This window comes from Musca domestica, unplaced genomic scaffold, assembly GCF_030504385.1.
Source record: "Musca domestica strain aabys unplaced genomic scaffold, Musca_domestica.polishedcontigs.V.1.1 92, whole genome shotgun sequence".
In the NCBI taxonomy this organism is placed as follows: Eukaryota; Metazoa; Arthropoda; class Insecta; order Diptera; family Muscidae; genus Musca; species Musca domestica.
In genome coordinates, this window is record NW_026712441.1 from 1,506,121 (window position 1) to 1,518,253 (window position 12,133).

The 12,133-nt window shown below is 35.3% G+C and overlaps 1 protein-coding gene across 3 annotated transcripts in view; it reads left to right on the plus strand.

Annotated features, from left to right (window-relative positions):
• The first annotated feature begins 369 nt into the window (after positions 1-369).
• LOC101889867 (glutamate receptor ionotropic, kainate 2) overlaps positions 370-12,133 on the plus strand; it is a 42,261-nt gene continuing 30,497 nt past the window's right edge. Inside the window, exons 1-8 of one of the 3 annotated variants that reach the window (XM_059132013.1) lie at positions 370-703; positions 3,031-3,194; positions 3,363-3,585; positions 3,664-3,854; positions 3,967-4,159; positions 9,015-9,172; positions 9,262-9,483; positions 9,556-9,762. In XM_059132013.1, the coding sequence (XP_058987996.1) occupies positions 598-703; positions 3,031-3,194; positions 3,363-3,585; positions 3,664-3,854; positions 3,967-4,159; positions 9,015-9,172; positions 9,262-9,483; positions 9,556-9,762 (1,464 nt within the window). In that variant the 5' untranslated portion in view covers positions 370-597. The remainder of the gene's footprint in view (positions 704-3,030; positions 3,195-3,362; positions 3,586-3,663; positions 3,855-3,966; positions 4,160-9,014; positions 9,173-9,261; positions 9,484-9,555; positions 9,763-12,133) is intronic. The other 2 variants (XM_059132011.1, XM_059132012.1) reach the window with 2 other exon arrangements.

A 12,133-nucleotide genomic window follows, 5' to 3' on the forward strand; every position in this document is an offset into this window, starting at 1 on the left:
CATTTCGTTCACAAAAATACATGGACAGACAGACGGACGGACTGATATGCATAAGTCGAAAATTGAAACATAATAATATACATATACTGAACTTTTTCACTAAGACCCACATTTGATTCTGATGGTAATACCATCTAGTCTTAATATATGATCTTTGATCACATTTCCACTTCTAATGCAACTGTGTCAATAAATCTAAATATTGTTGCCAACATAAATGATAATTTGCAGTGCACATGGCGTACTAAACATGCCTTCCCAGTGACAGCCATAAAATTCGCATTTCAGTGAATTTTTAGCAACCATTCGAAAAGGTGGAAACGAGTATACATTTAGCCCATGCTAGCCAACGTGAAATAGAAAGTGCATAAACAACAACCACAAAAAAAAAACACACACACACACATTTTACCCAAAATAAATTGCCATCTCATATTGTGATCTGGTAGTAGTGATGTTTGCATTAAAAATTCGCATTTCAACTAAAATATGTGGAAAAAATAAATAATTCATGGTGAAATTGATGTAAAAATTTCAAATTAAAAAAAAAAAAACAAGAGGAAAATATATTCCAAATGCAATTTGATTCAATCGAAAATGAAATTGAAAATTTATCATCTATCCAGCATTAGTTTGCTGTCGTTGTTATTGTTATTGTTGGCAAACGGATTTCAGCACATTTCTGCTCAACGTACAAATATTGGTAGGTTCCCCATGATGCCGTTTTTTTTGCTGTTTCCTATTTGTAATATTGGAAACGAAACAGATTTACAGATGTTCATGCAACTGTAACAAGAAAACATAAATCTATTCCAACATGGATATACACACATATTTCACTTCCAAATCATTTGTTACGTAAAAATCGGAATGGGTGAAGAGATGTTTCTATCGAATATATTTTGTGTGTGTTCTTTAGTTTGTTTTGATTTTTTTTGTGCCCCACTAGCATCCTAACATTGGCCGCTGAGAAGCACATTTGCGACCTAGATTTTCTTGTTTACATCCCAATGTGCATTAAACATTTGTTTGATTTTATATGTATGAATGAATATATATTAATGAAGGAAATTGTATTTCGAGCAGATGGAATTGTATCAAATATAATTTTTATATCGCATATGGCATTGTATCAAGTCTAAGATTAAGCATATATATGCGAGCTATAGCTATATCAAAACCGATTTCTACCTTTTTTAAGGTTAATGCGTCATCGACCTATTGATACAGGGTGAATTACCCCTTGACATGGGGTTAATGACTTTTTGACATGAGGTCAATGAACATTTGACATGGGGTCAATAACCTTTTCTCTGCCTCTCCTCCACCCCCTTTCTGTTTTTCTCTTTTTTTATTGGTATAGCCCCCATATAATGGTATTTTGGTGATTTAAGCGACATTATTCACAGGAAATGTTTCAAATTTCGTATTTGAAGTACGTAACGGACACTAAGACAGAAAATTGTCTGTGCAGGTGCACGACTTCCTATAGCCCCCATTTTCAAGGTTCGCATTTGAATATTGTAATGGCTTGAGACAAAAGTTGCCCATGCAGGTCAATGTCGTTGTATACAAGGTGGGATAAAAAACTGCAACAAAGTCAAAACCATAATTTTTACATTTTTTTTAAATTTTATTGTATGAAAGCAAAAAATGTCGGAAATAGCAACAAATTTTAGAATAAGTTTAGATTTGTTCGAATTGGTCATCTTTGGCACGAATTATGGCCAATGAAACTTTCACACGCTGCCCGAATGTTGCTCTGCGGTATTCTGGCCCATTCCCGGCGAAGCGCTTGCTTGAGGTAATCGGCACTTTGGTATTTTTTAGTGCCAACCTTGCTTTTCAAAATACTCCAGACACAATAGTCCAACGGATTGATATTCGGAGATTTTGGTGGCCATTGTGCATTGGAAATGAAGCGGGGAACCTCATTTTGTAACCATTCTTGGGTGGCTCGATTTGCCAAATTCATTCCAAATGGTGGTTAAAATTTAGTTTGACATCAAATATGTTTTTCTTTTTGGACAAATAATCTTAAAAAATATGATATAATAAATGAAAAAATTGTATTAACCCTCGAGGATGTACACTGACAAGTAACCCAAATATTGACATCGAAATTAGTAAAATGTTCATTAATTTTAACTATTCCGCTTGTAAATATTTCACGAAAACAATAGTAACAAGTTAAAAAGCAGTAAGTTCGGCCGGGCCAAACTTTGAATACCGGGCCGAACTTTGAATACCCTCCACCATTTGGAACGAATTTGGACATTTTCTAAAAATAAAATCCTTAAAAAATTCTGTTAAAATTTTAAAATTACCGAATATAGCCGTTATATTGAAACAATTTGGTGAATAATGTCGCTAAAATCATTAAAATACCGAATATCGGGAGGTACCTTTAAATAGGGGCTATACGAAGACGTGGACCTGCACCGACAATTTTCTGTCTTAGCCTGTAGTATCCATTTCGAACTTCAAATACCAAATTTGAAACAATTCCGCTGAATAATGTCGCTAAAATCATCAAAGCAACGAATATCGGGAGATACCGTTATATGGGGGCTATATGAAAACGTGGACCTACATGGTCCATTTACGAACTTAACCTGCCTAATGGAAAAATAAACACGTGTGCAAAATTGTAGCCCTCTATCTCAATTCGTTCGAAAGATAGCGTGATTACAACAGACAGACAGACGGACATGGCTAAATCGACTTAGAATTTTACGCTGATCAAGAATATATATACTTTGTTGGGTCTGACATGAGTATTTCGAGGAGTTACAAACGGAATGATAAAGTTAATATACCCTCCATAGTATGGTGGAGGGTATAAAAACATAAGGATTCATGAACCCAATTCATTCACATCCCGTTCAATAAATCTTTTTTCGAATTTATTGTTAATTTTCATTTTTGGTTCTTTAATTTACTACTGCAGATCTCTTCCTTCCTCAAATAGTTACATATTTCTTTGCTCCCCAATTAAATAATAAACTCTGCATTCTCTTGCCATTTTAGGTCTCATACATGAAGCCGATAATCCCGATATGGCAAAGATCTTTCAATTGGCCATTAGCAAAGCCAATGAGGAAAACGAAGATATCCGCCTGCATGCCGTGACCATTGAAATAGATGCGGGCGATGCTTTTGGTACATCCAAAAAACTTTGCAAAATCTTACGGGTGAGTAAACATTTTAAAGTTCACAACACGACAAGCATTTCCGTGCATTCACGGCCATGGAAATACTACTTTTAGAATGAAGAAGCCATGCTGGCCAAAAAATGGCAAAAGTTTTTTTTTTTTTTTTTTTTGTACAAAATTTGTGTGTTTAATTTATGTTTACTTTAGCAAAATCTCGTTGCGGTTTTCGGTCCAACGACGGACATGGCTGCCAAACATGCCATGAGTATTTGTGATGCCAAAGAGTTGCCATTTGTGGATACACGTTGGGATTTTGGTGCTCAATTGTCTACGATTAATTTGCATCCGCACCCCTCACAACTGGCCATGGCCATTAAAGATGTGGTTACAACATTTGGATGGGAAACCTTTACCATTATCTATGAATCAGGTTAGGAGCCAAGCAAATGAAGGTCAATACTTTTGAGAGTTCAGTCAATACTTTTTTTGTTTCTCCTTTATTTATTAGGAAAGTATCTAATGTTTGTAAAAGAGCTACTCGAATTATATGGCACCAGTGGTCCCACCATCGTTGTACGCCGCTATGAACTTGACCTCAATGGTAATTATCGTAATGTTTTGCGGCGCATTAAAAACTCTGGTGAAAGTTCATTTGTGGTTGTGGGCTCTTTGAATACATTACCTGAATTATTAAAACAGGTGAATGGAAAAAGTTTTGAACATTTTTTTTGCATTTCAATGGAGTGATGTTTTATAATTTATTTCAATTTTCGCTTTTGATGTGGCCTGCTGCCGTTTTAATTACCATCAGGCCCAACAAGTTGGCATAATGACTGGAGCGTACCGTTATATTATTGGCAATTTGGATTTTCAAACTATCGATTTGGAACCATATCAGCATGGTGACACAAATATAACAGCATTCCGTGTGGTGTCACCCGAATCGGACAATGTTGCCGAGGTGGCAAAAATGTTGTATGAATCCGAGGAACCTTTTCAAAATGGTATGTAAAATTATAAACAATACAAATTATATTTATACAATTCATTGACGTATATTAAGGGCATAAAATTCTAAAAATTGAAACAATGCATTGTGAAAACAAATTGAGGTGTTAACCATGGCAAATAATTTTCCAAAAACCTTAGTCATTTGGTTATGTGGAAAATTACTATTTGTTATGGCCAAAGCCTCAATTTATTCCATGATGCCTTGTCTTTAATTAAATTGCTAGATTCGCATATGAGATGCGTTCGATAACTCAATAGCACTGTACAACACAGAAAATAATTACGGAAAAAGTCCCATGGATTATTAAAGTTTACATCGAATAGTAGTCAAAATAGAGGGGAAAGTTTCCAACTCTTCAAAACTTTTGGACATTTTCAGATTAAGATTCCTCGGAATGCGTGCATTTTAGGTATATAGCGTCTTCGAAAATATTGTTGATAAAAATACTAGGAAAATGTAGGTGGAATATTTTAACTCTCAAGAGGGTCAAATAGTCCTTTTTATTGTCCTCTATAATATGTTTAAAAACTCCCTCTAAATAGTTTGTAACAAGTTAAAATATTCCACCAAATTTTTTCTCATAAAATTGAAATAACGACCCTAGCAAATGTCAAGTGTATAAATCTTGCCTAAACGCCAGAAACTCATATACAGGGTGAGATGCAAAAACGGCAACCAACTGTCATTTCTAAGCCTCTCGTACGAATTTTCCAGAAAAAAAGTTATTCGAGATGGAATTCAAGCGTGATAGTGTGATTTCTTCAAATTTTGACCGGAAAACAACAAATGGCTATCGTTAGAGCACTCCAGCGTTTAAATGCGAATAAATCTTTTGTGTCTCGTACCATCGATCGTTACCATGATACTGCTAGCGTAGCCCCACGTCAAGGAAGTGGACGGAAGAAAACAGCAACATCAGCAGAAATGGTTTGAAAAGTAAAGAAGCGACTTGATCGCAACCCGCGTTTCGTGAGTTAAACATTTCGCAATATTCCATTCGGCAAATATTGAAAAATGAGCTTAGGTTGAAGCCATTGAAATTCCAAAAAGTGCAAGAACTTACACAGCAACAGAAAGGAAATAGACTCAAAAGAGCTAAAGAGTGGCTTTGCTTGGCCGAAAGTGGTGAACTGTCGAATTTGCCTTCCTCCGATGTGAAAACATTCGTTGTACAACAGTTTGTAAACAAACAAAATGATCAGGTTTACTTGCCAAAGAGGTCAGCTGAAAATGTGCACCTTCGGTTGGCCACAAGAACTCAAGCGCCGGCCATGGTGATGGTGTGGGCCGCCATAACAGCCGATGGTGGCACTGCGCTCGTAATAATCGCCCGTGGCATCAGAATAAATAACAAATACTATGTCGAAAATATTCTGGAGGGTGTATTAAAGCCTTTTGTACCCAAACATTTTTGACCTTAGACATTTCAACAGGACTCAGCACCATCGCACTCAGCACGTGCCACCCAAGAATGGTTACAAAATGAGGTTCCTCACCAAAATCTCCGGATACCAATCCGTTGGACTATTGTGTCTGGAGTATTTTGGAAAGCAAGGAAGGCACTAAAAAAAATACCAAAATGTCGATCACCTCAAGCAAGCGCGTTGCCGGGAATGGGCCAAAATACCGCAGAGCAACATTCGGGCAGGGTATGACGGTTTCATTGGCCGTTTGAAGGCCATAATTCGTGCCAAAGGTGACCAATTCGAACATATCTAAACTTGTTCTAAAATTTGATGCTATTTTCGATATTTTTGGCTTTCATTCAATAAAGTTAAAAAAAAACAAGTATGCAAGGGCTACAGTCGAGCGGGGCCGACCGTTGAATACCCTACAACACTATAATAAACAATACTGTTTATATAGGCGAAATACTCGAAAGAATTCCACAAGATATTGTGACAAATTATAAAAGAAAACCATCAGGTTTCGTTCTCTAATTTTCGAATAATAGCAACTTAAACTAATTTGCTCATTTCCAATTTATTGGTAGATGTTGCACGTAAATGGTCTTCCTAGATCTGGAACCAATATTTCCCAAAGACCTATAATCTCTCAGAAGTGGTTTTTGACTGAAACGCATCTATATGAGATACAGACATTTGACATTTGATCAGCGTTAACGAAATAGTCAGAAGTGCGTCTTTCCTGTATTTGAGAATTCTCCAAAGAGTCACTGGAATGGACATTTTCGTATTTTGTCTACAAAAGTTGACAAATTCCTTCACACATTGAATATTTTTGGATGGCCATCCAAAACTGCTTGGCTTTTGCAATGTCCGGTAACCCCCATTCAAATGTGCGTGACGATCGTGCGATAATTACGACCTGCTGACAATTATGCAGTTTTTTGGTCCATTTCAACCCCTAAATATATTACGATCACCTCCAAAAAGAGTAGGCTTCTATTCTGACCCTCATCTTATCTCCATGCAAAATTTCGTAAGGATCGGGCCATAAATGCGATCTGTATATGATATCCTGATATCCTAACTACTTAGTTTTGTTAGCTGTAGAAATATTACCAAATGTTTAATTCAAAATGAAAATATGCCAAAAATATGACAAAATTGAAAAAAATATGCATGCAAAAAATATCCATGCAAAATTTCGTAAGGATCGGACCATAAATGCGATCTGTATATGATATCCTGATATCCTAACTACTTAGTTTTGTTAGCTGTAGAAATATTACCAAATGTTTAATTCAAAATGAAAATTTGCCAAAAATATGACAAAATTGAAAAAATATGAGAAAATTTTCAAAATCAATATTTTCATCTTTAGAGAGATATTTTTATGCGATTTTTTTAGACGTTTTTTATTTCCTGCCAAGAGGCCATTCTGAATTAATGAGAACTGTCGAAATCAGTTCAGCCGTTCTCGACATATAAGAGATTTTTCAAGCATATCTTCTTTGATAAACATATATGTCGCACATATTTTGCTATATATCCGTTTTGTTGAATGTTAACATCAATGTAAAGATCAGAAGTAACCTTGTCATGGCTTTGCGATTTCGCCGGGATTTAAAATATTCGCGGTTTAATGAAAAATTTTGAGTTTTTTCAACACAAAAGATAAGGTCTATTTTACCCGCTAAATATTATCCGATGACCACCCTAATTGGTAGGCTTCTTCCCCGCACTAAACTCTAGCTACATGCGAAATTCCGCGTCGATTGGTCTATAATTGCGAACTGTATAGCTACTGCAAAATCCGATATTTTTTCAGTATTTGGTCCATTTCAACCCCTAAAAATCATCATCTCCGATCATCTCCAAAAGAAATAGGCTTCTATTCTGACCCTAACCCCACCTCCATTTTAAATTTCGTGAAGATCGGACCATAGTTGCGACCTGTAGAGTGATTACAAATTAACATGGACAGACGGACAGACGGACGGACGGACATACATAGCTAGATCGACTCAGCTCGGCGAGCTAGGAAGATCCATATATACTTTCCTATATGGGAAACAAATATTTCGAGGTGTTACATAAATTCTGGCCCAATCAAACTTATAATACCCCCAACACATAGTGTTGTAGGGTATAAAAATTGTAAAAATTAAGTCGCTTGTATATGGGACCTATAGCTATATCTTAACCGATTTTCACCAAGTTGTTCTTCCAGGATGAGTTCGTTTCGAGTTCAATTCGGTTCTATATTAACCATTTGGTGCTCAATAAATTTGAAATCGAGAAAAGATATAGTGGAGCTATATCCAAATCCAAACCGATCTCGATAAAATTTGGCAAAGGTATTTCTGAGCTATATTTAATATATTTCCCGGAATATCGTTGCTACCAAGTGCATATTACGACTGTGGACGAAGATGTGCATAGGAGCTATATCTAAATTTTGACCGATTATATTCATTTCCAATAGGGAAAAATACATCGACAGACTGTCGGACGGACAAGCATACATCGTCTAAGAATGTGATTCTATGCATATAATCGAAAGGAACTATAGGTCTATCTCGTTTCGTTTTGTATGTTTCAAACGAATGCACAAAGACATAATGCCCTATAGTCAGCAAATCTAAAATTTTAGGATGGACATTTCGCTGACATTTAACATATGATCGTTATAGAAATTTATTTTAGCATTTATTGAAATTGTGAAACCAATTTGGTAATTGTTTTATATCAGAATTTCATAAAAAAATTCTTGCCGTTTTCTGATAATTGTAGCAAGAGGTAAATGAAGAACTTTTGTTAACCTTCTAAGTTATCACGAACCATTTATTTGATATTAAAGTAGTTGTGGTCAGCAAATAAACCAAATAAAATGAACTACAACATAATGATAGAGGTTTAATTTCGATTTTAAAGCCGGCTAAATGTTACAGGATTGACAGTTGAGAATACCACCTTGTCATGAATCTAACCTTTGCCCTCTAAATTCTGTTCTTCAAATTCTTGCAAAATTAATTAACGTTGCTGTCCGTGAAAAAAAAAACTAAAATACAAAAATAAAAGTCCATTATACTGTAAAACTTACAAATAAATAGTAAAATTTTCAATAAAAACGAGAAACAGCGAATCCATGTTGTCCTCGTCCTTGCAAGCTCACACATGCACACATACGTGCGTTTTGACACTACTCCATTCCCTCCCATTAAAGTCAAAGTCGTTAACTTTCATCGGGTCACACCCACAAAAACGAAACACATTAATGTTAATGCCGATTTTCGAAACACAATTTAAAAGTCAATATTGTCAGACATTTTCACTCAATTTTCTTCATTTTTTTTATTCCTTGTTGTTGTTTTCGTTTTACTCAATTTTATTGCTTCTACACTTGGAACACGCACCGAAATGGCACGCACACGAGAATAGTGTCATGTCCTTTGACTGTTAACATGGCTTTGGTTTACGACGGTGTCCAGTTGCTGGCCGAGACGTTCAAGCATGTCCAGTTTCGTCCAGAAGCTTTAAATTGTAACGATGACAGTTCATGGGATAAAGGATATACGTTAGTCAATTATATGAAATCGGTAAGTGGAGGCGGTACATGTGGTGGGGACAATGAAATGTCCTTGTTTTCGTCGATAAAACATTTTCCATTTTTCTTTTCTTTTTAAAGTTAAACATTGAAGGTCTCAGCGGAGAAATAAAATTCGATTATGAAGGTCTGAGAAGCGATTTCACTTTGGAATTAATAGAACTAAGTGTGTCGGGGGTACAAAAAATTGGCACATGGAAGCCGGAGGAAGGTGTTACCATAGATCGTCCACCACCCACTGTAAGCGGTGAACCTGACATGCGGTCATTGGTGAATAAAAGTTTTGTTGTTATAACGGCCATTGTGAGTATTGTTTGAGATATGTTAACAATTGTTTTTTGTAATGCTATGTACATGTGTGTGTTCGTATTGCAGAGTGAACCCTATGGCATGCTAAAGGATGTTCCCCACAAACTGGAAGGCAATGATCAATTCGAAGGTTTCGGCATTGAACTCATCGAAGAGCTAGGAAAGAAATTGGGATTCACCTACACTTTTCGCCTGCAAGAGGATAATAAGTATGGAAGTTTAGACGCGAAGACGGGCAAATGGAATGGCATGATTCTGGAAATAATGGAAGGGGTATGTAAATATTTCTTATTCTTGATATATATGTTTTCTTTGCCAATTGTATATAAACTAAGCGATTGCGCTCTTTCTTTGTAATGAAGGATTTATTTTATGTTCCATAAATATTGGTTTTCCATTTGAAATAAAAAGTAATTAGCATTTAACTTATGAGAAAACAAAAAACTAAATGACTGGGCATATTTCTTTGTGTTTTAAAATGAATTTTTGCATCCAAATAAATTAGATACGAACCCAGTACCATCTTTTACCACATTTAGTCACCGGAAATTAATGAAATTTTGATAACTCAAATTCTCAAAACTTTTGGAACTCTAATTATTGTATTTTGTTCTACACTGTTGTAAGAACTACTCTAGAGTTAGCGATAGAAAAGAAGTGTATTTACATAATTGTGGAGATGTGCGCAAAATATTTAGGAGATGAAATGGATCAAAACCATCACTTTTAGGTTAAAGTTTAGAAAAGATACCTACCATTTTGGATGCTATAAACATTAGATATTATAATACAAGCAATTGCCTGTAATTTAATCGGTGAAAATCCACCTTAACATTTTAGATTCGTTTCAACAGTTCGAATTGGGCCTTTGCATAATTTGTTCAGTTTAACAAAATGTTTTAATCAAAACTTTATACATTATACAAAATTTTGAGACATTCAAGGTTTTATAAAGGATTTTTCTGTCCAAACTATTTTAATGTGTCCATATGTAAACCTTAGAGACCAAAAGTGTTATCGATATAAAATTTCAGAATTTCAGCTCCACTCCTTTAACAAATACTAAATTTAGTAACATTCAGTACTCATAGAAAAAATGATCTACATCTTTCCATCATTGATACCAAAAGTGATGCAAAATGAGTACTTTTATTAGAACAACACCAAATACCAACAGAGACCTCAATATCAAATTTCACGAGATAGACCCATAGTTATTTTTGAGGATTTTCATAGAATCACTTTCTGAGTCAGTCATGTCAGTCCGTCCGTGCGTCCGTCCGTCCATGTATTCTTATGAACAAAATGCAGATCGCATTTATTATCCGATTGAAACGTAAGTTTGCAAACAATATTTATTTGGCCCAAGGACGAACCATATTGAAATTGGTGATAATCGGATCGGAGTTAGATATAGCTCCCATATATCTGCAACCGATTTCGGGTAAATGGCCAATATGAGTCCTAATAACCTGAATTTTGGTATATCCGACCGAATTCAGTCTAGAAAAAAGTACATCAAATTTGGAGAAAATAGGTTCAGATATAGCTATAGCTCTCATATATATATTTCTTGCGTAATATGCGTAATATGCACTCCACAAGAATGATATTTGGCGCTGGACATCAGATACTGCTCGAAATACCTGAGTCAAATTTCATTGAGATCGGTTCAGATTAGGAAATAGCTCTCATATATATCTTCAACCGATTTCAGGTTAATTGTGCACCAAATAGCCAATATCAGTCCAAATGACCTTAATTATGGAACTTCCGACCAAATTCAGTTTAGAAGCAAATACGTCAAATGTTCCGAAAATCGGTTCAGATATATATGTAGGTTCCATATATATGTTTCATCCGATTTGGTGTTTAAGCCCCTCACATTCGTAATATGAATTCGACAACCTTGATATTTTGTACCAGTTATCAGACACAGCCCAGAAATACTTCTATCAAATTCTATTAAGATCGGTTCAGATTTGGATATAGCTTCCATATATATATTTAACCGAGTTCGGGTTATTTGTGCACCAAATGGCCAATATCTGCCCAAAAGTCCCGATTTTTGGTACATCCGAACGAATTCAATCTAGAAGCAAGTACGTCGAATTCGGAGAAAATCGGTTCAGATATAGCTATAGCTCCCATATATATGTTTCATTCGAGTTGGTGTTTAAGTCCCTTACATTCGTAATATGCATTCGACTACAACGATATTTGGTACCAGATATCTTATAGAGCTCGGAAATACATCTGGCAATATTTATCAAGATTAGTTCAGATTTGGATGAATTTTAATTATAATTGACTTTAAATAAATTATTTTATTACGGGAGCTCTACTGAATGTGCATAGTGGTATCATAGTGGTATCATATAGTCGGCCCCGCCCGACATTTGACTTTTCCTTACTGGTTTTCGTATAATTTAGGATTTCATTTACAAAACCGTTCCACATCAATCACAATGTCACTATGCCATCATGCCATAGTAATTTTCGTACAATTTTAGTACACATTTCCAAAACCACCATATCATTAATATCAAATTTCAAATCCCTACACTATTTAGTAGCACTTAGTACATATGGAACAATTATAGTACTAATTTTTGTGGTTATTTTAATATCTTAACCACAGACA